Genomic DNA, 27,139 nt, shown 5'->3' on the forward strand with positions numbered 1-27,139 from the left:
TTAAAACTGTTCTAATACAGTATATAGGGTGCACCGCATTATAAGGCACATTAGTAGTAGTAGTAGTAGTAGTAGTAGTAGTAATGGTGATAAAGAGTGATGGAAGAAGAAATGTTTTATTTACAGTAACTGAGACCTTAAAACATGCCAACTAAGAAACAGTGATGGAATTTTCACTTAAAAAAAAAAAAAAAAAAGATGTTTTTTAAATGGCGTCCTCCTGTATCTACTGTCGAGATTCTTCATTGACTCCTCATCTTAGCTGGAATACTGTGAATTTCATCCTGATTTCACCATGGTTACTAAAATGGCACATTGTTTACTTGCTCAAGTGCTGCCACTTGCTCATGTCTGCCAATACGCAAAAATTCCCGTTTTTCTTTTTAAAGTGGTCAACAGCAGATTTCAATAATGCACTCATGTAGGAGGATGCCATTTAAAGGACAAAATTTTAAAATGAAAATTCCATAGATGTTGTTTGTTGTTTTACGGTTCCAACTACTATAAATAAAATATTTTTCCTCCATCACTCTTTGTTTTATTGGATTGTCAATAAGTTGTTTTGGGGTTTAGTTGTAGTAGCTTTATGCATACACTAGACATAGCTAGGCCAAAGGGAATGTCACGTCATGATTGACCGATATTGATCTGAATATAATTGCGCTTCTGGTTATAAGGCGCACTATTGGCTTTTGAGTAAATGGAAGGCTTTTAGGTCCGCCAAATAGGGTAATTAAAATTTAATAGCTGGGCAACTTTTCAATGAACATAACCGAAAGGTTTCATTGGAGATTTAGCATCATCCTCATCATTATATTATTAGCGTTCAGAAATTTATTAACCCTATGTTTCTCATTTGTGCCTGTGAATTTCAATTCCAAGACAGCTTTTTTTTTTTTTTCCTTGTAAGATATAAGCATTCACAGACAAGTTTCAGAGGTACTTCAGAATTTCTGCTCACAACTTCCATTTTACACTTTCTCTAACCAAAACAACAGTGGAGCTGAGGTGGCATCTCTCTTCAAAATCACTCAAAAAAGACAATATGGATATACCGGATCCATCTGCCATCACCACGACATGGGAGGACAACATATTCATGAAGGCAGATGTGGAACCAAGCCCGTGCCACCACAAAGACCGGGTGTTAATGTAGCCATGTTGCCGCTGTGTTATGGAATGTGTGTTTTTCCTATCCCTGCATTTTCATGTGTCCATTGCTCCAAAAATACTTAAGATCTTGCACATGAAACGACCTGTTGTCTTTAATATTGCTATTACGATGATAATTGTAAGTATGATGTTTAATTGTACTACAACTACGGAACGGCTGTGGCTCCAACATATGCTATCTTCTGCTTGCCTGTTGCTAATCAGTATGTGTAGGATGGCACAGTTCTGTTCAATTTGACTACAATTCTGTGTTTTGCGTCACAGCTGAGACATCATTAGCTTTGCTAAATCAAGTTACACAACGATAAAGAAATGGGAACAAACACTCATCTACTAAAAGTCATACATGGGTTTATTACCCTAAATGCATAAATGCAAGTGTGACAAGTTTTTGTTCGTTTGTTTACAGGTGGAAAATGCTGTTAGGCAAGGGAAGACAAGTGCCTCGCAACAACACTTACTGTACGTTGATGAACATATATCAAGACTACTTGCATTCTACTTTGATGATGGCAGGCTCGACTTATGCTCCACCTTTGTTAATATTTTTCAAATAATTTTATAAATTGTGAGTTACTGACCTGTTTTGCACATGCACCAATCGATTTAAATAAAATAAGAAATGGAAGTCCGGAGCAGAAATTGTCAAAAATGTCACCGCCCATGTTTCGCTCAGGAAACTTGTCTATACTTTTTCAGGTACGAGCTTTTTTTTTCTCGCATTTTCTTTGTAATTAAAATGCTCAGACATGCATGAGATCCCTCAAGTGTTTCTCCATTAAATACTAAACCGTCACCCAGCTGCTTAAGTTTTGTTTTCTGAGTCAAGGGACGTGGCTGGTGCCCTCAGAGTGAGTTCACATTGCTTGTGAGTCAGTTCTATGGGTGACAAAAGCTCTGTGTAATGCATGCTGATTCCTCCGATGCCGATCTCATCTCATCGGTGTCAAGTTGTCCTCTGAGATTAAATCGTTAGTGGTCTAATTATGCAGAATGCTAAATGTGATAAACAGAAAGAGACAAGTGGAGAAGGTTGTTTGCTGCAATTAATGGAAAAGTGGTAGGAAGTGAATGAATCCTAATTAAAAGTCAATTAAATGCTACATAGTGCAGAATAACTGTAATACATAAACAATGTTTGTAAAGTCAGAAAAATTAATGACAACAATTTAATCGAGATTCCAATTATATATGTATACAGGTTTTGTTGTACTACAGTACAAGTGTTGTTGAACACTTTCTCATAATATTTAAGAGACATGAATTAATGGCTCCAACCTGCAAACCGATGGGACCTGGTGGTCCAGGGAAACCTCTGGCTCCTTCATCACCCTTCTGTCCAAACATACCCTGTTGACCCCTGGGCCCAGGCTCTCCATCGGCTCCCTGAGAACCGACAATTTTTCATATGACACAAACCACACAAAAGATGAGAATGATTTACAATTATTCAATAACAAAATCAATCACTTCAATATCAGCTCATTGAAATGAACCATAAGTGTTGTTACTGTTACTTACAGCAGGACCTGGCGCACCAATGGGACCTTGAAGACCTGCTGGTCCGGGAGGACCCTAGTAAACCCAAACCAAAAATATATGAATAACAATGTGTAGAAAATAACCAATTGTATTTGTAAATGTGTGAATGAAACTCCTCCAGAACACACCTGTTCTCCCTTATCGGCTTTGCTTCCTTTCTGGCCCGGTTCTCCAACCTCTCCCTAGGAAATACAGAAAGATCAGTCTCAAATACATAGACGGACAATACAATTATTGAAGCTATGTACTACTAATACAACTACCACTGCTGCTACTTTCTAAAGAATCAGACAAACTAGCCTATTGTGGCTTATTACATACTTTGGATGTTGCTGACTAACCTTATCACCATCCTCTCCAGGTGGACCCTGGGGTCCGGCAGGTCCAGGCAGACCCACAGGACCCTGAACACCATCACGACCAGCTGGACCTTGAGGACCTTTCTCACCCTAAAAGCAGTGTGTTTGCAACATTTTTTTGAAGGAACAAAGACTAGGAAAGAAAGTCAATCCATCAGTGTTCAACACTACTTACAGGTGCACCTTTCTCTCCAGCAGGACCTGGGGGACCTTGTGGGCCAGGTCGACCAGACAGACCAATTGGACCGGCTGAGCCAGCAGGACCTCTCTCACCAGGAGAACCCTGGATGAAGCCATTTATAGCCACATATCAATAACTACAATAGATTAAATTACTGCATTTTCCATACTATAAGGCACACCTGAAAGCCTTCAATTTTCTCAAAAGCCGACAGTGCGCCTTATAATCTGATGCGCCTTATATATGGATCAATACTGGTCAATCATTCCCTTTAGCACAGCTTCATCTAGTGGATGCATAACGAAACCCCAACTACTACCACTACTACTACTGCTCCTACTACTACTTTTGCGCCTTATTGCGTCCGATATATAAATAACTGTTTTAAAATACTCCCAATGCGCCTTATAGGGTGAAAAATACGGTAATAATTTTATACCATTTTATACGTGTATGGATTAGATGAATAACATTTTTATCCAGCCATTCAGCTCATATGATCCAAGGAGGCTGAATGACAATCGGATTAGATTTCAATAAATCATTTTACCATTATTTGCTTTTAAGTCATTGTAAAGGTCCCTTTGCCAATTTTCAACACAGCTTTAACAAGAGCAACACATATTACACAAATTGGTTTTAAGCTTTACTAAAGAAATAATGGTTCCGGTTACAAAACTCTTTTAAAATACCAAGAGTGATTTAGTGCTGCAATGATTAATTCGATGAGAAAAAAGCTTCAAATCAAATTTTGCAGCTTCGAAGATTTGTTTAATTAGAGTGGCATTGTAATGGTTTGTTTTCAAAGTGTTTGCAAGTGTTTGTTTTATTGATTTGGGCAGATACACTGCCCTCTAGTGGAAACAGTGAATATGACAACTCTTCTAACAGCTGAATTCAACTGCTCAGCTGTTAAGGCCAACATAAGGTTGTAAGTTTTTGCTTGAGTTAATATGTTTGTCTATGTATTTATAATTTAGTTTAGCTTTTAGTTCATTTTAGTTCAGTTTATTGAAATATATTTCACAATTTTTTCTGGGAATATGTATTTGAACGATTTGTTAAGATTTTTGTAAAAAAAAATATATACGATACAGACCAAAAGTTTGGACACACCTCATTTAGTGCAACAAAAATTAAGGTCCCAACCCCATTAATAAAGCAATACATTCCACTAATTAACCCCGAAAAGGCATACTTGTGAAGTCAAAAACTATTTTAGCTGACTCCCTCTTGAAACTCTTCAAGAGAATGGCAAGTGTGTGCAAAAATGTATTTAGAGCAAAGCATGGCTAATTTGAAGATGCTAAAATATTATACATGTTTTAGTTATTTCACCTTTTTTTTTGCTAAGTACATAATTCCACTCATGTTCATTCATAGTTTAATTTCCTTCTGTGAGAATTTACAATGTTAATAGTCATGAAAATATAGAAAACACACAAATGAGAAGGTGTGTCCATCCTTTATAGCATTTAAGCTAGTGGAGTTTTGCTATCTATGTTAGCCAGTTGTTCTTTGCTGTACTTAGATCTGCATTTAGTTATTTTTTATGCATTTAGTTATTCTTTAAACTGTTTGGGGCAAAGCTCAGGTATTTTAATTTGGTTTTAAATACATTTATTGCTCTTGTGAAATGAAAGCACAATTCTGCATCGTCTGGGGAAACACTCAGGAATTGTATTATGTATTTGCATTTAATGCTCTTTTGAAAGTACAATCTGAACAAGGCAAAAATAAATATTATTTGAAGCATAAACACTTGTTTATTTGTTTTTAGGTCTCCTAAAATTTATTCTGCAAGGCATTAAATGTTTGCAAACCGATTACTCTATTATTAAAACTAACTAATCAATAGGTTAATCGATTACTGGAATAATTGATAGTTGTAGCCTTAGTGTGTTTATCTAATGCTCACCAAAATACATTTAATGTTCTGGTAAATCTCATGTGTGCAAGAACTGAAGCAAGTACTGGTAGACATGATGCATAACCATGTATGACTGTGACAAAAATAAAATGTTTACTGTGAAACAATCAAAACCTATGTAATATCACTGAAAAAAATATAATATTTGGTGTGTTGGCACTCAAAAGAGCCCTTTCAGACATTTCCGCAAAATTGAATTGCCTTGAATTTTAGTGTGTATATTATCATTTTATGAGTAAAGTAACTATGAGATCCACTTCAGCTTATTCACTGCTACATTGTTTTGTTAGTTTAAAAAATAAGTCTCATACAGATGGTGAATATGTCAATGATTTTTTGATTACTTTTTCACAGAAACATTCACTTATAAAAAAAGTACTCACAACAGGACCAGGTGGACCCTGAGGACCCTCGCCTCCCTTCAGACCTGCTGGACCCTGAAGACGAAGGGAAATAAAGATTATTTCCTTCTGAGCAAATGCAACAAACGCATGCCGTGTATACTAAAATATGTAATTTACGACACTTCATGTGAAATCATGCAGGCAGACCCAACAACAACATTTGCCATTTAATGTTCGAGAAAGGACAATTAAAAAGCAGATGGATCCTTAACTACAAGTATCTATTGTACATGTCTTTCAGGTCGCACCATGATGCATTGCAGCTGAAGTCTTCATTTGCTACGTGTCAAGTTGCATTTCCACTACACAAGATTAAATGTGAAAGCTGCTGTCTTGAAATAAGTGAATAGCTGGAGATATGTGCTGGTTCATTTGTTACGGAGTAAAGGTCTGCCCACTGCTCCTGTAGTAAACTAATGGCAAGAGAGAAGCAGTGATAAATATGTTAAAATGGAGTGGCGCTTTTACCGTGGCACCAGGTAGACCTCTCTCGCCTGGGAAACCTCTGAGGCCGGGGGGCCCATCCTTTCCGGAAGTACCCTGAGGTCCGGGGTCTCCCTGAACACACAATCAAAAATACTGGGTAAGTTTGATGTATTATTTTACAAAACAATGTCCTTACTACATCATGATTTTGTTGCAAAACAGCTCATATACAAATCAAAACATGGACATAAAAATGTATCCAGTGTGAACTGATTTGTTCACTCAAATGATTAAGGGCATAGGTTATCATAGAGACGGTAGGGACATAACACTACCAACTTTTCAGGATGCTCAAATTATCCCCACCAGCCTTTAAACAACTTTATATGCATTATATAATGAGTTCAGTTATACAGGTAATTTAGATTGTCTTTCCATATATTGTAAGGATAGACTTGACCCTACCATTATTAAGTGAATTATTTTCATTTTGTTTAAACTTGTATTTACCCCTTTTCACTTGTGAAATGCACCGGTCCCTTTTTTTCTCCTCAAACACACGTTTGATTGGCTGGTGACTTGAGCCATCCCCGACACTCACACTTGCTCACACTCACTCAGCCCTGACAGAAATGCATGTCGACAATATGTTGCCTCCTCCGCCCCCTTCAAAGAGGAGGGATATTATAAGTTTTTTTTTCAGCCAGCAGCAGCCACTGTTAGTAATTTGAAAAGACGCCAATATTGTGGAAGAGGCGAACACATGACTAATTTTGCTACTGAAAGTCCGACCTGCATCAGAGTTAGCGTAACTGTGTGAACTTGCTAACCTGCAAAGCTCGAGTAGGAAGCTGCAGAAGTGTCCTTCTGCTTGTGTTTTCTACTGCTATAGTAATTAAGCTGTGACAAATGTAGTGAACTGAAAAAATGTGAGCAAGCTGCTGCTTAGAGAGAGATGGGTTTTTTCATAACCTCATATGTTGCTCACACAACACAAAATAATCATAATTAACTATGTACATTAAAAAAACACTTTTTTTTGGGGGGGGGGGGGGGCTACCCACACTAGCATTGCGATCTCTGTGATCACCCCTGATTTAGCATATCAATTAATTAGGTTCATATTCGTGAGAAATGTACCCCTGACACCCATTCAGTCTTACTAATGTCCCATCCCGAGCAAGAAGTGTACATGCAGGTTATGCTGTTATATCGTCACTACCAATGTTGAGTCCAAATCTACGCCCTAGCAAATGGTTATTGCTGATCTTGAATTTACTGAGACTATTTTGGTAACTATACATAATATAAAGGCTCAAAATTTTAGCATCCCATTGTACAGCCAGTAATGATTTAGTTGTATCTAGGGGCAAAGAAAGCTGTCAGTCATTTTTTTTTAGGACTTCATTCAGACGCATGTAAATGTGTAATATGAAGTGGTGTGTAATAATGATACACCTAACCTTTATTGAAAATTGAAATCAACTGGGAATAAAGAGGAAATTCACTGGAATTCAGGTGAAATCCCTTCATTTTGGAGCTCACTGATTTCTGGAGTCCTCAGCTGACTTTTGAGTGAGAGGCGGGGTTTAATTAACCATCTATGATAAAAGGGCATTAAAAAGGGGAATAATTACTCACTGCGGAGTTTAAAAGCAGAAATGGTTTAGCAAATATTCATGCTTTCCATTAAACTGTTTAAGCTGTTTTCAGCCCTTGTTTGCCTTGTTTGACTGATATAAACCGTAATTTTCGGACTATAAGCCGCTACTTTTTTCCGTCATTTTGATTCTTATTTGTTGATTCATTTGGGTTAATAGATAATACCTCATTTGACAGCGACATCATAAGACTGTCATAATTATGACATGACAATGTCATGGGCATTAATGAATGCTTATGACTAGAGGTGGGAATCTTTGGGCACCTAACGATTCGATTACGGTTACGATTCAGAGGATCCGATTTGATCATAAATCGATTATTGATGCACCACAAACCCCGCCATCCCCGCTTTTAATTTTTTGCACACTAGTTCCAAAATTGTTCGAAAATCCTCTCAGACTAAACCAAACTACTATTTCAGTATCAAGTTAACTGTTAAAAACAGTAAATAAAATACTCAAGTCACCAATCTGTATCGGCAGCTTTAAACTACATTCAATTAATTTAATGTTGTGAATCAACCATTAAAGTTGTTCAAATTGCTCCCGTTATTCCATAATTTCCCTTCTGTCTATGTTCGACGTAAAAGTTTTAAAATTGTTTCATCATTTAAAGATAGATTCAGGTCAAGATTTTGCCGATTTTTTTTTTTTTTTTTTTTGGATAAAAAGTAATTAGGTTCGCTACAACAGAGCCTTTTAGAGAAGTCTACTGCTTTAAGATGGCGCCTGTTTACTAGCGCAGGAAAGTCTGTCATTTCGCATCTCGTACTTGGTATATGATCTAACACGGCTGTCGTCTGTCATTTCACATCTAGTTCTAGATATATGTGATATCTACCATTGCCGTATGTTGCCGTGTGTTTGTAGCAACTAGCAACTGGGCGTTGTTTGTAGCGGCTGACGGCCGCAGTCAGTTATTATTGTTTTTTTTTTTTTTTTTTTTTATCCAGCGGCATGAGTTGAACATGATATTTACTCTTGGTCCATTCCTCATTGCGTCCTGAAGACCGCACTGACTGTGTTTTATTTCCGCTTTACCTGGTATAATTCAATAATCGGAATTTGGATGTTTGTGAATCGTTCTCGAATCTCCCACGGCCGAATCGCGAATAATCTAAGAATCGGAAATTTCGCACACCTCTACTTATGACCAGTGTTGTTAATAACGATGTTAGAGTATAACAACGTTACTAACGGCGTTATTTTTTTTCAGTAGTGAGTAATCTATCTAATTACTTTTCTCATCTTGGCAAAGCCGTTACCGTTACTGAGGATGTAAAGGCGTGGGTTACTACGTGTTACTACGTTGGTTGAATGACACAAGAAAAGTCTGAGAGACACGGATTCACGGAGACCAGAGAGCAGTGCGGAAGTGGGGAGGAGGCAAGGGAGTTGTGAACCCGTTGTAATCGCGATGTTAGGTGGCTTCAATATTACCTTACTGTAGCCGATAGCCTAAAAACTACGCCCACATGATGCTATGGTAGATATCATATGTATATAGAACTAGATGCGAAATGACAGACAAGGCGGCGTTAGCACATGTATAGAGAACTAGATGCGAAATGATAGACTCGCCTTCGTTAGTAAACAGCCGCCATCTTAAAGTGGTAGACTTGTCAGTAGGGTTCTGTTGTAGAGAACCTTCCTCGCGAACATAAGTAACTTTTTATCTAAAATACTCCTAAATCGGCAAAATCATAACTCGAATCTATCTTTAAATGATGAAACAGTTTTAAAACTTTCACATGTCGAAAGTAGACAGAAGGGAACTAATGCAATTATGGGAACGATTTCAACAACTTTATCAGTTGAGTCACAACATTAAATGACTTCCAAACATAGCAAAGGTTACAATCTAGTTATCACAATATCCACAATACCGCTGTATCTAGTTAATTTTAGGGTAAAGAATTGGGCTAGGGCCAATTGTCCCAAAAACCTTTTGAACTTCACATAGTGTGACCTGATTTTTTGTTTTTGAAATGAAAAAAAAACATGAAAAGTAACACGAGTTACTTTGCCATGTAACTAATTACTGTTACATTCAGGTAACTGAGTTACTAACTCAAATTACTTTTTGGCAGAAGTAATTTGTAACTGTAATTAATTACTTTTTTTTAAAGTAAGATTAACAACACTGCTTATGACAGATGACATTAGGTGTCATCCGGCAAAGTATGTCATTAACTCAATTTATGTCCTGCTTGGATCTTTTACATCCATTCAAAAGTGAGATGATTTGCCCGGTGACACAAAATAACAACTGTCATAAGCATTCATTAAAGTTCATGGGAGTGTCATGTCAAAATTATGATGGTCTTATGGCAGTCTTATGGCGCCACTGTCAAATAAAGTGTGACCAAATACCATAACTAGCAATTAATGAAACAACTGGAATAGTAACAAAACATATAATAAGCACAGAAATGAATTAGGATTGTTATGTATCTGTAGCGCTGCAATGCATGCTAGGAAGCATGTTGGGCAGCAACAGTGTTTGGACAAAGGAGCAATGATGGCCAAATGAAGCTTCCTGAAGCAATGAAGCTTTGCTGCCAATTGGTTCAGAGCTTCATGGTGGTTCATTTGGTTTTATGACAATCTTATGATGCCACTGTCAAATAACGTGATGCTGCTTAATATATTTTGGTGTAAATATCCCATAATTCAGTGAGGACAGCTGTGGCTTATAGTCCGGTGCAGTTTATCTATGAACAAATGCCGTTTTCTTGTCAAATTTGGTGGGTGGCGGTTTTTAGTCAGGTCTGCGATTTATAGTCAGGCCTGCCTTCTAGTCCAAAAATTACGGTATATGAAAAGTGAAACTCATCAATGGCATGATATCAGAATTTTATTCTGATCAGTAAAGCTTCTTCTAGCTTTGTTCTTCGCATTGAGTACGCTGTAAACAGTGAGGCACAGATGCCTTTGGGGCTTATAAAAGGATTTAGGCTCTGCTGCTTGGACCAAAGCAATGTGTCCCTGGCATACTAAAGCAGAGGCCTGTGTGTGAAAACGAGAGACGGAAATTTGTCTGAGAGTAGTAAAGTGTTTGGAGTTAGCTGACAGACTTGATTAGATTGTCTGTTTTAGAGAAGATGGGGGTGGAAATGAAAACACAGGACTTGAAAAAGGAGGGACAAAAGGGAAGATAAATGTTGCTGAACGTCAGGGGAGTTACTCCAACAAAATGTCTTCTGACTAATATACTTTCAATTGTTGGCAAAGGGGAGAAATTAAACAAAACATTGCAAATATGTAGTGAATAATATGTAGAGTTGTCCATATTATCGGGAAGCCGATAACATCGCCCAATAAAATCATGTTAAAATGATATCGGATAATTTCGACATCGGGTTTTCATTATTTGTTTTGGGCCAATATGCATATGGCAGTGCTGTCATGTCCACTTATTGCCTGCCTGGTGTTTTTTCGACACCTGCTGGCGCTTAGGTGTGATTACAATTCATAAGTTACAGCCTTTTCCGCTGACGTAATCACCACGTAATGTCAACGCGAGCTTATTGTGAATAGAGATAGCTAAATGGACAAGCTAACGTCTTCAACCAATGTACCATAGCAGTTCTTGCCATCTCAACATGTTGTTTGTGCCTTAAACAAGCATCAATGATTGAGAATGAACGTGAGTATTTTTCCTTCATTCTGAAGGGTTCCAGAGATCGGTTGGAGCTGCTACATGCATGGCTGTTTCGTAGCTTTGTTTACATAATATTCGTGTTGCACATTTATACCGTGAGGTGACGTGTTCGTTCAGCATCTTTGGGATGTGTTGGAAGTCTGATTGAGTCTAAAGTGCTTACCAGTAGTTGCCGCCACGTTTTGTGGCAAAATTGACTGCGTGTGTACAGCGTACTTCCGGGTTGTGCTCGTGCATTCGCGCGTGCCCCCATCTTTTTGTTTATTGCATTGTTTATTCCACAATTCATTTGTGTCTTGTTGATTATTGTGCAGTCAATTTCCATTGTTTTACATTGGCATTGATATGCTGTTAACCCTGACTCCCTAACCCTAACCGGAAGTTCATAATTTTTGACATTAGGGTTAATGTTCGAGTTAGTGGGGGTTTAATTAGTGGGTGAAGTTGATTTTAACAAATTCCATGCAGTTTTTCAGTTATTTGTTAGTTTCAGGGCTCCGGATTGGTTCAGCAAGTGCGAGTCAGTGGTGGTTGAACTCAACTTCATCGACTAATTAAACCCCCGCTAATTCGAAGAGCAAGCTTTAAGTGAAAAATTCTGATCTTCCCCTTTAAATTATCGGAAACTCAAATACATGTGATGACATTTTCTGTTGTCATTTTTATGTTGAGGCAGCAACGGGAGGAAAATTGATAAAAAGTAACCGATAAATCCATTTTAAAGTAACTTAGTTACTTTGATAATAAAGTAATCAGTAAGGTAACTAGATTTTTTTTTAGGCGTAATCAGTAAATAAATTATTTTTTCAAGTAATCTGTGACAACACTGATTGCTAGCTGTTCTACCAGATGCTATTCAAATTAACATGCAGTGTATACGTTGCTTTACTTTGTGACTTTATTTCATATTATTGACACAATATTTTGTTGTTTTCAGTTTTACAAAAAAGTATGAGTGCTCTTGTCAGGAGAAAGATGACCACAGTAAAGCCAATTCAACTTTACTCCAGCATCTGACTTCACTTTAGAGCCTAATTTGTTTGCTATCTGTCGATTTGTGTACCCACATACACATTGAGGATAGAATATGTGCCTTATTGGCACTTGCACTTGATCCCAAAAACTTATTTGTGCACTATTTTGATACAACAATAAATATAGTGGTTCAGTATAGGCACTTTTGTAAGTCCACGACCACATATATCGGTATCGGTTTGATATCAGTACCGGATTTTTGGGTTATCAGTTATCGGTTAAAAAGTCATTATTGGACAACTCTAATCATTTCTGTTGTATTTTTAATGGCCACTGCCTCTTTTGTTAGGACCGCACTCCATCGTTAAACTGTATACTGCGTCATCCTATGACAGATTTACTTTCCAATGACGTAACATGAATTTGTCTGATAGTCGAAATGCGATAATTGTCTAACATTATCACAATAGCAAAGTCGTGATTCAAAAATGAATTTCTATGACAGACAATAAATAGAAAACAGTCAATTGAAATGCTAATTAATCATCGATTATTGCTCTGTAGGACATTATCAGAAATCCAAGCAATAATTATACTGTATCTCCTTCAAGGATGTAAGAGTATTTTTGGCCACTGGACTAAGACTGTTACACAATTGACATTGCAATAATAATGCGTTTTTCTTTTCACATCAAACCTAAATGAAATTATATTAGATCAGTACTTTTCAAATAGTGGGGCGTGTGTCCTCCCAGGGGGTGCAGAGCGATGCCGGGGCTGGCGCACGTGACCTTGGAAGACATACTTTTTGCCGTACTGGAATATAGTGTAATTGCAGTGGGTGGCAGCAGCGCTCTCATTTTCAGAGTGTGCGCAGTATTTTTGAACCAAACGAGAGCACACAGCAAAGATCACTGGAGATATCAAGAGTTAAGACGAGGAAATATGACAAAACATATGTAGCTTTTGATTTTTGGCTTTGACTTTTAATACAGTGGGAAAGATCAGTGAATTTACAGTGTCTAAAAATGTTTGCAGCTGAGAGCAGGAAGCCAAATCAATTAAGACGTCACTTAAAGACATTAGACCCCATGCACATTGATAACCGCTTTGAGTTTTTTTCAGCAAAAATGTGCCGAATATTGCCAACAATCATTTCACTTTGTCAGTGTTACATCAGTAAACCAGCGAGCACTGGTAGCATCTTTTAATGTGGCATACCAAGTTGCTCAGTGCAAAATAACCCGACACCATAGCAAAGGAGCTGATACTGCCTGCAGCAAAAATAAAAACTGTCGTTTTTGTTTCATTAATTTTTGTTTTTCGGTCAAATTGTTTGGCATATTGCCCTCATGAGTTAATATTGGTAATCAATTTGAATTTATCATTATTTATTGATTTTATTACATTAAAATTTTCAGTCTCAAATGGTCATGTGTTTTTTTTGTTTTTTTTTTTAATTCAGGCAAACTGATGCACTTTAAGTATTTTCTGTTACAAACAAAACAAGGTTAATAAAGGTTATATGTACTTTATTGTAAGTTGATCTATATTACTTTTTTTCTTTAAGGTGTACTTATAATAATAATAATGTTATTCATATTATGTATAATTAATTTCATAGACACATGATACTATTTACAGTGGTGGTAGAAGAGAGTTGGGGGGGGTATGTAAGAGAAAATAATTGAGAAGCACTATATAGGATGCTAAATGAAGTTCACCAAAACAACTCCATCCTAAAATGAGATCAGAAAATGCACTGAGAGCAAAAAGGTGTTTTATGTTTTCTATTTCATTTGCAAACACAAGCCAATGTTGGACCATGTCATCCACCATTTGTCACCAAAAACATACAGTGGGCACTGTAAAGCAGAGGTGCCCAATGAGCCTCATTTGAAAAAGAAAAAGGAAAAAAAAACAAGTTCAAAATGAACCACGACCACACGGCTCTACTGGCTAATTCAGGACCTTCAGGCAACAATACGTCTGTAATTGATTAATGTAATTTATTTGCCCAGAGACGAAAACTCCAAAATTGGGCTTAAAGAGTGTACATCCCTAAAATATACCTACTAAATTTCATTCTAATCCATCAACGAATAACAGAGGAGCGACGGTTTTAGTTAGTATTCTCCCTAAGAACAATAACAAACTGAGTTTTTGAGACCTCTCCTCGGGCTATCTAAACAGGCTGGTAGTATGTCCATCCTTCCTTGCTATTAGATTTATCTTCAGATAGACATAGTGCTAATCATGTCAAGCTTTCACGAAGGAACCAATGTCAGAGGTCAGTAGCCTATCACCAATCCCCCCTTAAATCTTGTCTTCACTGTTTCAATTCAAAGGCATTTTCAACTATTATCCTAATATGCTAAATGTATTGCTGTATAAAAAAGCTTTAACAGAAATGTCAGTAACACTGTTACGGAATATCAAAAAAAGTAATTCACTGGACTACCATTAAATGCTATATTGACTCACCTTTGCTCCTTCTTTGCCAGCAGCTCCAGGTAGACCCTGTTCTCCTGGTGGACCAGGAGGTCCAGGGTGGCCTCTTTCACCTACAGGACCAGTTTCTCCAGTGGGTCCCTAAAATTTCATCACAATCACATTTATTTTAAGCCCAACCAGGAAGTCATGGTGATTTGGAAGTGAGTTTGAAATGAATGCATTGATATTGTCTTTTAATACAAATTTAGTTTTTTGTTACCTGGGGCCCGACAACACCTCCTGGGCCTGGTGGACCAGTTTTTCCTTGGAAACCCTGAAAGAAAATACAGAAACTTCAATTTAAATAAATAAACGAACAAACAGTCAATTTAAGTGATCGTGCAATAACTGCATGTTAGCATCCCTTTGATGTACTGAAGATGGAGTATTTAAACTATGCCCACAGAGTTTAAAAGAAATCATGTGCCAGGATTAGTGACGAGGTAAGCATAGAAGAGGATGTCAACCTGTCCACACTTACAGGTGATTTACATAATACTGGGTTCCCCACCTCATGTCAGATTTATGTACTCTCCACCCCAACTAATCACCTCTCCTAAGACTTACCTTCCCTCCTCTTTCTCCTGGGTTATCTGGCCCCCCACATGGTGTTCAACGGTAATATGATTAGATTGCTATCGTGCCACTATGTTCATAGGTAGCATAGGATTTTGATAATGTTTTTATTTGTTTGTTTGTTTGTTTAATTTGTTCTTCTCCTCTTCCAGCTGCTTCCTTCATTCCTTATCTTTCCCAAACCCCTTCTTGTTCACTGATGTCTTCTAATAAATAAAACATCATGAACAACCACAATGGGAATATATCAAACTCCCATGTGATACACAGAGGTGAGTAGTAACTAAGGGTGGGATAAAATATGCTCCTGTAGAGAATTGATATATCGTAGGGTGACCAAATGTCCTCTTTTGGCCTGGACAAGTCCTCGTTTCACGTCGTGTCCTCGTCGTCCAGCCGGGATTTATGAATTCATGAAAATATCCGTTTTTTATGATTTTTCACAGGACCATTTTGAAAAAAAAAAAAACCTTCGGCGGCTGGGGGGCAGCGCGTGCCTGCGTTGACGTGGCTCCTACTAGTAGGGAGGAAAGGAGTAGTTCTTCTTGTTGGAAGTTTACCTCTTGTATAATAGCGCATTACTGCCATCTACTGGGTTGACAGTTTGGCAAGAGAATCAGGAAGTTACAGACTACAATAAGTAGTTCTAAGAGATGTGGCTCCATACACCTTTCTGTAAGTTTATCTTCTGTTAATGTCTATCATGTGTCTTGTGTTGTATATTGGATTATATGTGTACACAGTGATGCAGTATATTGTATTAGTCTTGTAATTGTTCTGCATTCGTGTATTTGGTTGAATGTTAGTATTATATTCTAAGTAGCTGTGTTTCTGATGCCTCAGGTTTCCGTCATCTACATTGATAAAAGGAAATTCATAATTAAAACGGAGGAGTATTTCTTCACAATTAGTGTGTGTTTAAATTGACTATTTTCACAGAATACTAAGGTACTGCTGCCTGTGACGTGTTCCCAGAGCGCCTGCCCAGTTAAGTTTTTTACGATAAATACATATATAATGGCAACTGTTGACTTCTGGCAGAGCTTTGTACTGGCGTGATCTGTAAAATCACATTTGTTGTCGCATCGTCGTGCTGCCAATGATTGTAAAATTTTATGGCTTATAAAGTTTGATTTTGACTCGGCTCCCGGTACTCGCTAACTGGATAGCTATCAGTGAGGTAAGCCTCGCAAGGCATAATGGGAAACCTAGTTTTGAACTGCTGCGTTTGGAAATATTCTGGTTGAATAGTTTCAGTTTATTGTCGGTTATCATTTGCGTGCGATCTAGAATATTGAATGAGAATGACAATTGAGTGGGAATGATAATTTGTCAACGACCATTGTCGTGATAGTAATTTATAAAAATGTTTAGTTGGCACATAGCCTACTGTGTGTGTATTGACTGGAGTACATTTCCATGGGTCTGCATTTTTTTTAATCATTATTAATTGGTTTTGTTTGTTTGTTTGTTTTTTGTTGTTGTTTTTTTTTCGTTTTTCTATAAAACTGAATTTTTCCATCCAGATGGAGCAGGCACACTTTAAATATCTTAAAATGATATAGGCATCTTTGAGGGAACTTCGAGTAAAATTCAAGTATCTCGAGGCCGGGCCGAGTGTCCTCTTTTTTTTTTTTTAAAATCAAAATATGGTCACCCTAATATATCGTTTTAAAAAGGTGTCAATGTCTAAAAAAATAAATAAATAACATTATGGAACGAACTTGATGCTACCAAACTCTTCTACCATAATAGTGTCTCTGTTCTGGGGGAGGGGTGAATGAAAGTTAGTCATTTAAAAACAGAACATTCACAATCAGTTTTTCCAATTATGGACGCGTTTACAGGCCACTTATTGTTTATTTTAGGGCATTCACAGGTGACTTCCTGTTGAGTTTGAGTCAATGCCTATTTACAGTGCCTTGCAAAAGTAGTCGGCCCCCTTGAATCTTGCAACCTTTCGCCACATTTCAGGCTTTAAACATAAAGATATGACATTTAATTTGTTTGTCAAGAATCAACAACAAGTGGGACACAATCGTGAAGTGGAACAACATTTATTGGATAATTTAAACTTTTTTAACAAATAAAAAACTGAAAAGTGGGGCGTGCAATATTATTCGGCCCCTTTACTTTCAGTGCAGCAAACTCACTCCAGAAGTTCAGTGAGGATCTCTGAATGATCCAATGTTGTCCTAATTGACCGATGATGATAAATAGAATCTAAATGTGTGTAATCAAGTCTCCGTATAAATGCACCTGCTCTGTGATAGTCTCAGGGTTCTGTTTAAAGTGCAGAGAGCATTATGAAAACCAAGGAACATACCAGGCAGGTCCGAGATACTGTTGTGGAGAAGTTTAAAGCCGGATTTGGATACAAAAAGATTTCCCAAGCTTTAAACATCTCAAGGAGCACTGTGCAAGCCATCATATTGAAATGGAAGGAGCATCAGACCACTGCAAATCTACTAAGACCCGGCCGTCCTTCCAAACTTTCTTCTCAAACAAGGAGAAAACTGATCAGAGATGCAGCCAAGAGGCCCATGATCACTCTGGATGAACTGCAGAGATCTACAGCTGAGGTGGGAGAGTCTGTCCATAGGACAACAATCAGTCGTACACTGCACAAATCTGGCCTTGATGGAAGAGTAGCAAGAAGGAAGCCATTTCTCAAAGATATCCATAAAAAGTCTCGTTTAAAGTTTGCCACAAGCCACCTGGGAGACACACCAAACATGGTGCTCTGGTCAGATGAAACCAAAATTGAACTTTTTGGCCACAATGCAAAACGATATGTTTGGCGTAAAAGCAACACAGCTCATCACCCTGAACACACCATCCCCACTGTCAAACATGGTGGTGGCAGCATCATGGTTTGGGCCTGCTTTTCTTCAGCAGGGACAGGGAAGATGGTTAAAATTGACGGGAAGATGGATGCAGCCAAAAACCTGTTGGTATCTGCACAAGACCTGAGACTGGGACGGAGATTTATCTTCCAACAGGACAATGATCCAAAACATAAAGTCAAATCTACAATGGAATGGTTAAAAAATAAACGTATCCAGGTGTTAGAATGGCCAAGTCAAAGTCCAGACCTGAATCCAATCGAGAATCTGTGGAAAGAGCTGAAGACTGCTGTTCACAATCACTCTCCATCCAACCTCACTGAGCTCAAGCTGTTTTGCAAGGAAGAATGGGCAAGAATGTCAGTCTCTCGATGTGCAAAACTGATAGAAACATACCCCAAGCGACTTACAGCTGTAATTGGAGCAAAAGGTGGCGCTACAAAGTATTAACGCAAGGGGGCCGAATAATATTGCATGCCCCACTTTTCAGTTTTTTATTTGTTACAAAAGTTTAAATTATCCAATAAATTTTGTTCCGCTTCACGATTGTGTCCCACTTAAAAATTTTATATCTTTATGTTTGAAGCCTGAAATGTGGCGAAAGGTTGCAAGGTTCAAGGGGGCCGAATACTTTTGCAAGGCACTGTATTTGGGGAGATTCCCGGGTCATTTCCAGTTCTGTAACTCAAAATCAAAGTGACCCTGAAATGCCTCAAAATCAATGGGAAGTGACTGAAAATCAACAGCAAATTACCTGAAACTTATTATTAAATGAAACTTATTGGTTGCCATGGACCACCATAGACGTCCGATCCGTTTGAAGTGGGAGGGATGGCAGCCATCCTCCGAGTTCAAATTGATTGGACGTCTACTAGTGACAAATTCATTCCAATTCAATGCAGAAGGATGAAAAGAGCTTGTTTTTCTTTTGATTAGTTGCTCTGTATAATATCCTAGAATGATTTCCTGACCAATGTATCGATAATCGTCGTATCATCACATCGTGAGCTTTATATTGCATATCGTATCGTGGGGGACCAAGAGGTTCCCAAACTTCCCACCTCTAGTAGTAATGTGTTACATTTGCTCAAATACATTTACTTGAGCAACTTTTTATGAAAAAAAAATACTTCTAGATACTAGAGTAATTATACAAAGCCATGCTTTTTTACTTCTACTAGAGTAGGTTTGTGAAGAAGAAACGCTACTCTTACTCCACTACTTTGGGCTACACTAGTCATTACAATTTTCCTCTTTAATCTACATATTAGATTTTACTCTTTTTTTGCCAGAGATGCCAACAGTAGCGTTTCACCAATGAGACATCGCAACAATAATCACATGACTCCATTATCCCCATCAGATCAAGCTTTCCCTTCTATGATAACGCCGGCCTGTTCAATCATGTGGCATCTTAAAAGGACTGTAAAAGATCAAGTATTTGACATAGAGCACTGCCCTCAACATAACTCGAAAGCGCGGATCTCCCAGGTTTTATTTGGCACCTAATGACCACGGAAAACTAGATATGATCCTTTTAATTTCTTAATAGGAACTATTTACTTTTCAAACTTTACTTTTTGAAATTTACTTTTTGAGTTTTTTTCCCACTAGAGGGCACTAATACTCTTTGAACGAATGTCTTCAGGTCTGTAGATTTTGTTTCTCTCGCCAGGATTCAATGATTTTTTTTCTTTGGCTTAATATTGTTATGTATTAGGTATAGTATATTATGATAATATCGGTTTAAATAGATAACAAGAAAAATATTACCATTGTTTAAAAAACAAAAAAAAACAACCATCGGAAGCAGTTACTCACAATCTGTGATGAGTAAATTGAGTAATTCATTTCACCAAACTTTTTTACTTAATTTGAGTTATACTATTATGAAGTAACGCTACTCTCACTTGAGTACATTTTTTGGCTACTCTACCCACCTCTGGTGATACATTATAAGTGATCAGACCATAAGGACACACAGATTCCTATTGTCCACGTCTGAGCAGCTGAACAGGACAAGTAAAAAAAAACCAAACAAAAAAAACAATCTTTTCTAAAGGCAACATCCATCCATTTTCTGCAGCACTAATTTTTACTTGGGCCACTGAGACACTCGACACTTGGTATCCTGAACTGATTACCAATCATTTGCAGGAAATGATAAAATAAGCTTTGACACTCACATTGACGCCCATATACAATCTTAATTCAACCTTATAAATGTTTTGGGAATGTGGTGTACAGGAAGATAAGGCAAACAAACACAAAATGGCCAAAAACAAGATTCAAACTCAAACAGTGAACTGAGGAGGATGTGCAAAACACACACCAAGGTGCCTTAAATGTGGATGTTTACTCTTAGAATGAATTTAAAGCTACAAAATATAGTGTATCACAAAAGTGAGTACACCCCTCGCATTTCTGCAGATATTTAAGTATATCTTTTCATGGGACAACACTGACAAAATGACACTTTGACACAATGATAAGTAGTCTGTGTGCAGCTTATATAATAGAGTTCATTTATTTTCCTCTCAAAATAACAGTCACATGACATTTTGGAGGGACCATGACAAGCAGTACTCATTTTGGACATTTAGGGATGTACGTAGTTCCCATGCGGTGTACTCACTTTTGTTGCCAGGGGTTTGAATATTAATAGCTATATTCTGAGTTATTTTGGGGGGAAAATAAATTAAGTCTATTATATAACCTGCACACAGACTACTTTTCATTGTGTCAAAGTGTCATTTTGTCAGTGTTGTCCCATGAAAAGATATACTTAAATATCTGCAGAAATGCGAGGGGTGTACTCACTTTTGTGATACACAGTATATCCTAAAATGTTATGTATATAGAATCGATGTAATTCCTAAGCAGCACGTCTTTAACCACCTTCTGTAGATAGAGCATCTCTTTTAAGCACCTTCATAACTTGACATAATCTCAAGAGGATGTCTGATTCTTGTCTCAAGAACAGTTTGAATGTCATCATAAAGGAATATATTCATACATGCACACACACAGTTCTCTAGGGAGTGGAATGGAAGCTACTGAACAATTAGTTGTGGAAAAAAGCTGCTGAATAAGTTCACAGTCGTGCTTGATTGGTTTATGCAGTGGAGTATTCCCCTTGGATATGCTTTAACATTCTTTACCCTTCATAGGGCAAACTAACTTTTCGCCATTTTCAAATAAATGATGCGGTTGAAAAATACATTGCTTTATTGCCTGTTCTTAATAGGCAAAGCAGGAGCCTATCCCAGCTGACTGGGTACAACTTAGACTGGTAAGCAGTCATTTCCCAGCAGTCATTTGAGTACATATCAACCATACGTATTATTATTACTTTACCTGACTTACATCAGTAAACCAGTGAGCACTGTTAGCATCATATGACGTTGCATACGAAGTTGCTTAGTGCAAAATAACCCCACACCCAGTGATTCTTAACTGGGGTTCGATTGAACTTCAGGGGTTCGGTGAGTAAGCATCAGGGATCGGGGAATGCTAAGAAACACAGAGCCCTAGTTTTTACAATGACTAAATCTGGGCAAAGTTTTTTACCAGGTGTTGGACTGGTTTGCCCTCAATTTACAGGCTTTGTTCCATTTCTTTCAACTGCTAGCCCTCTATCTAATGGGAGGAGAGATCGGTTTGCTCAGTGGAAGGTTGACTGGCACTTGTTATCTGGAAGTATAACAGACCTACAAACAGTGTGAACTACATAGATAATTTTTAAAAAGTTAAAAAAAAAACACATTTGCGTCATTTTATGCCATAAAAATAGTATGTGATGCAAGGATGCGACAATAAAATCAGAATGTAGACATGAAAACAAAAAAGGGAAAAATGTGAAAGAGTTTCATTTCATTTTCTAACGTGAAAATCAGTAAAAGGCATAATTATTTGTAGTCAGTTGAAAATTTTGGAAGAAATGTGAACAAGAATTCACTTAGATGTTAGCTTTCTAGGTTTTGAATTTGTAAAAAAATGGGAGTTGGGGGGCACGGAACGTTTAGGTTTTCCTGGGGGGGGGGGGGCGTAACAGAAAGTAATTGAGAAGCACTGTGCTAAAGCAACATATCATTTTCTCTCATGCAAGATAACAAAAAGAATCTTACAATATTTACATAACAGGTAAACCTGAAGCTTCCTGTAGCAGCCTGCCTTCAAGCTGCTGCGGGGTCCTACTATCAGCCAGCGGTGGTCACAGTTACCCACACAGATGCCTGATCGAAATCCTTTTTTTATCGGCTTATTTTTTTGTTTGTTAATCGGCCGATTTTTGGGGGGCTAATCAGCCAATAGCCGATGTTGGAAAAAAATCTATATACAATGATCCCTCACTACTTCGCGCTTCAGACTTCGCACCCTCAGTCCATCGCGGATTTTTTTTCCATTACAAAAAAAAAAAAAAATACAGATGAGCTGTCCCGAGCCGATCGTGTAGTCTCACTCTCGCTCCGTCTCTTCCTCTCCCTGCTCTTTGTTAGTCACCCCATGCACAGGAGTTGCTTATTAAAGTTACAATTTTGACAGATATTTAGGTTTGATCTTATGGGGTCAGATTAGTCTCATAAGTACTCGTACACACATTGTGGGATTCATAAACACATAGCATGCGAAACACACACACATTGTGGGATTCGTACACACATTGTGGGATTCGTAAACACATAGCACGCGAAACACACACACATCGTGGGATTCGTACACACATAGCACGCGAACCACACACATTGTGGGATTCGTAAACACATAGCACGCGAAACACACACACATTGTGGGATTCGTAAACACATAGCACGCGAAACACAAACACATTCACCAAATGTGTGTGTGAATTGTTTTACGCGCATTTGTAACGTGCTTCCAATTACAAATTCCCACTTACGAATACAAATTCCCACTTACGAATGTGTGGATCGTTTTGATACCCGTCATGCGCAACTGAGAAGAACACATGCATTTTTTTAACTGGAGCCCGTCTTCAGCCAATCAGACGTCTTCTTCTTAAACAGCCAATCACAAGGGCTGGGCTGTTTCGTTACGTCACTGCTGTGCGCCTTCAAGTCCGGCTGGAGATTCCTTTTAGACTACAACGCAGTTCATGCGGTTGTCGTGCGGGTAAGTAAATTTCTAAAGTATTTTCTTTTTATAGTGCCTTTTGACCACTAACCTATGTAAGCAATTACATATACACGAAATACTTAATTGGAATATTGTTGATATTGCAAGACGAAAGCGTAACGAAGTTAACGTCTCATGATAAGGAGTAAACACTAGCTTCCTTGCTTCTATTGTTGTCGTTGGAAGGGAGTAATATTTCTAAAGTATATTCATTGTATAGTGCGTTTTGTCCGCTAACCTCTGTAAGCAAATACATATACACGAAAGACTGAATTGGAATATTGATGATATTGCAAGACAAAAGCGTAATGAAGTTAACGTCTAAGCAGTAAACATGTTGGTCGCCAAAGTTTTAATGGCGATTCGGTTATTGTTCAAGAGAGATTTTTTTACATTATAGCCGGTTAACAGCGTACGGAAGTTAGCATTGTATGATATAAGCATTAAACATTTGGGTCACCTGGGTTTTAATGGAGTTTCGTGCTTGAAATCATACAGAAATTAACCATATGGCTAGTGACCCAATTAAGCCATTATATTTTGAGAAGGCTAAGTCCTATATATATTAAAATTTTTCAAAAAAGCTTAACTGCTAATCATTGTTTTCGGGAGTGTATGTATAAAGTATTTGGAAGTCATTTTTCAAATTTGTCTTTCTGTGCATGTGCTTTACAGTTGGTGTACAACATGGAGAAGAGGTTCCAGGAGATTTTCAATTTTATGTCTAGGGGTGAATTCCCTAATTTATAGTGAATCTCAGAAATGTGCTTTAAGAAGATATATGCAGAAGCTCAAACTGAAGGGTGAGTAGGCAAAGTATTTGTGATGTTGCTGTTATTTATAATATATATATATGTGTGTGTGTGTGTGTGTGTATACAGCTATATATTTGTTATTTGTGTGTATTTGTGTTTATATGTGATCCAGTCCCAAACAGAAGCACGATCACTGTTTAATGAAGTACACTCGGCTTCAATTGGTGCACACACAGGCACTGTTAAAACCAGATCCTCAATGTACTCCAGAAATTATTGGGATGGCATGACGGTGGACATTGACTGGTGGGTATGTGATGGTTTATTTCTGCATTTTGTCACTAACTAATTTTGGTGAGCTATTTCAGATCTTATTAACCTGACCCGTTTCTCATGACGATTTGTTTTAAGGTCTCTGAATGCGACGGATGTCAGAGGACTGGTAACTCTTTGGCTGTGTGTGACACAGCCATTACAAAGCATTAAGGTATATTTTCATACTGACCGTGTGTAATCAAATAAAGAAATGTATTTCTGGTTTTTATTACATGCGTGAAAAATTGGAAACAGCTTTGTCTAATGTCACGCATGTATTTAATATTTGGACATGCGTGAAAATTAGGTTTTTATGTGTTCCCTTCATATCAAGGTGGGAGCCATCTACCCAGATTAAGTTAAAAACTTCAAAGATAAAACATGGTGCTCTTCAGATTTTGTAGGAATAGCTGTAAGAGATATGTTCAATATTGGATTTGCCTTTCACAGGTGTCTGCTGTTTGGGAGTTGGTTGGGATAGACCTGACTGGGCCTCTCCCAAAAACCAAGGATGGCTTTCAGTACATTCTTACTGCCACCGATTATTTTTCCAAGTGTGTTGAGGCCTTTCCTTTAAAAAACAAAACAGCATCAGAAGTGGCATAACGTATCTGCTCAATTGTTTATAGACACAGATGCCCCCAAAGAATCCTGTCCGACCAAGGAAGAGAATTTGTCAATTAGGTATCTGAATGCATTAAATTATTTTCACAGTGGGATTTTGGCATTGTTGTTTTCCCCCTTTTTTATTTATTTTTTATTTTTTTAATTGGATTTATTTACAATGTATCAATTTTTCAGCTCAACGATAACCTTTGTGCCTCCTGTGCATTGAAAGGAGTGTTACAGCTGCATATCATCCTAAGACGAATGGGCTGGATGAGAGGACAAATAGCAAACATAAAACGGCAAGTTGTTGTTGGTGTTCTAAAATGTATAATTGTACCCTTCTACTTCGTACAGCTCTTACAAAATTGGTGAACGACCGACAGGATTTGTTTGGTGGTTTGGCCTATTCAGTAGATAATTTTGACCGGATGGTCATCTGGTCAAGTGCCGTAAATAATAACTTTTTTGATTTAACAATGTTGTGTTTTCAGTTAAATTACTGTGGGCTGCAGAGGATCAAGGCAAGGTGGAGGCTGTCGTTGGACCGTATAAATTATATGACACATCTTTTCATACGCTAAAAGGCAACGGCTGGCTGTCTGATGAAGTCAGTGGGAGCAATAAGTGTTTAGCAAATAACAAAGATTCTTGCCTTTTGCCAATTTTTTTATTTTGCTATGCAAGTATTTGATGCATACATGCATATCCTCATTGAAAGGCAGCAGCCAAGTGCTGGATATAGTTTTTCTCAATGCATTTATTTTTTGCCGGAGTATAGTTGTAATGTTGTTACCCCTTTTTTTAACAGGAGCCCATTCACCAACTCTCTGCTGTGGTAGCTGGGAGTCTGCTTTTGGGAAAATTTCAGCCTGTTAGAAAGGTAATCCATTTCATGCCAATATTTAGCTATATTATTTTAACGCCAGTAACCCAAAATAACAATAATTTGGTATTGTATGTTCTTCAGAGGAAATTCCCTGTTGAAAAAAAAAGTGTATTTGTCCTGTCCTGTCCTGTATGCGCTCATTGGATTTTAGTGGTTAGTGGGTTTCTTATATTTTCTTAAGACCTACCGATTCTGGAATGTATTATATATAGCTATTAATTTAGCTGATGCCATACAGAAGTTAAATTTCATTAAGTTAACTACATAAATCTGTCATTGTGCAGAATTACACAAAGGAACTAACCTTTTATAGATTGTCCACATTTCTAAGAGAACACTGGTGATCAACGATCCCTTGAGTAACGAGGACAAATATGAGCAAAATCTTGCGGAATTGGAGGTAACCGCTTCAGAAAGTTTAAATTCCTAGTATTATGTTAATATGGAAGTTAATAGTTCAATGTTCATCTTCATTGTTTTGCTTATAAAACAATAATTAGGAACTTCTTGAGGTTGGCGGGCCGTGAGTTCCAAATAGAAACTTGGACTACCAAAACTGTGGCCCATAACAAGCAGCAGAACAACAGTAGCTGTGGGGTTTTCACATTAAAGGTAATGATTTTAAGATTTCGGAGTCTCTGCAGTAAAACTTTGCTGCTGTTGTTGTTTAGCACTGATATGTAACAGAATGCCTAAAATGCCATTTCAGTTTGCGGAAGAGTATATGGCCAATGGAGATCTCAGGCACAACCAGACCCACCTTCCCGAAGTTCTGAAGGCTCGAGGAGATCTAGCCTGTGCCCTCCTACAGGCTGGGAGTCTGAGATGTCTATTTAAATTAAAAAAATGTCTCAAAACTTACTTGGTCTCCTCACCTCACATAATTGAACTCCTGATTGCTCTCAATGTCACTATTTACTTTCAAAGGCATCCAAAGAACAGATCTGAGGATTTGCTGCTGCGCTTTATCCTCTCTTGCCATCATTGATCACTTATTAGGTTTGTCGCAATAAAAAAAAGTGTTTAAAAAGGTAGTAAAATTCATGTGGCAGGTCTTAACCCCTTAATGCCTGCAATATGAAGCAATTGTCAGAGAATCACAAAATGTGAAAAATAAGGTCTTAAACCTTTTTTTTTCCAAATTTGTAAAGAAAAATGTGTAATAAGCGCTCTAATATCTATTTTCCTTGTTAAATCCTGTTTTT

At 37.7% G+C, this 27,139-nt stretch overlaps 1 protein-coding gene and 2 long non-coding RNA genes across 9 annotated transcripts in view; 2 read left to right on the forward strand and 1 right to left on the reverse strand.

Moving 5' to 3' along the window:
• The window catches only part of col11a1a (collagen, type XI, alpha 1a), a 193,780-nt gene that overhangs the window by 40,875 nt on the left and 125,766 nt on the right, over positions 1-27,139 (reverse strand). For both annotated transcript variants that reach the window (XM_057824244.1, XM_057824243.1), the window contains 9 exons: positions 15,032-15,085; positions 14,803-14,910; positions 6,058-6,147; positions 5,569-5,622; positions 3,250-3,357; positions 3,057-3,164; positions 2,844-2,897; positions 2,695-2,748; positions 2,452-2,559 (listed from right to left, as the gene is read on the reverse strand). In XM_057824244.1, the coding sequence (XP_057680227.1) occupies positions 2,452-2,559; positions 2,695-2,748; positions 2,844-2,897; positions 3,057-3,164; positions 3,250-3,357; positions 5,569-5,622; positions 6,058-6,147; positions 14,803-14,910; positions 15,032-15,085 (738 nt within the window). The remainder of the gene's footprint in view (positions 1-2,451; positions 2,560-2,694; positions 2,749-2,843; positions 2,898-3,056; positions 3,165-3,249; positions 3,358-5,568; positions 5,623-6,057; positions 6,148-14,802; positions 14,911-15,031; positions 15,086-27,139) is intronic.
• LOC130908621 (uncharacterized) lies at positions 23,053-25,353 on the forward strand. 2 transcript variants are annotated; one of them, XR_009061632.1, is made up of 7 exons: positions 23,053-23,366; positions 24,045-24,172; positions 24,297-24,430; positions 24,536-24,611; positions 24,890-24,993; positions 25,069-25,123; positions 25,241-25,353. It is a non-coding gene; the product is annotated as an uncharacterized LOC130908621 (long non-coding RNA). The 2 variants fall into 2 exon arrangements; XR_009061631.1 differs by having other exon boundaries at positions 23,054-23,366; positions 24,297-24,434.
• On the forward strand, positions 25,399-26,795 carry LOC130908620 (uncharacterized). 5 transcript variants are annotated; one of them, XR_009061628.1, is made up of 6 exons: positions 25,403-25,655; positions 25,857-25,928; positions 26,016-26,087; positions 26,248-26,334; positions 26,435-26,546; positions 26,644-26,795. It is a non-coding gene; the product is annotated as an uncharacterized LOC130908620 (long non-coding RNA). The 5 variants fall into 5 exon arrangements; XR_009061630.1 differs by having other exon boundaries at positions 25,399-25,441; positions 25,540-26,087; XR_009061626.1 differs by having other exon boundaries at positions 25,403-25,928.

Source organism: Corythoichthys intestinalis, chromosome 20 (genome assembly GCF_030265065.1).
Source record: "Corythoichthys intestinalis isolate RoL2023-P3 chromosome 20, ASM3026506v1, whole genome shotgun sequence".
Classification (NCBI taxonomy): Eukaryota; Metazoa; Chordata; class Actinopteri; order Syngnathiformes; family Syngnathidae; genus Corythoichthys; species Corythoichthys intestinalis.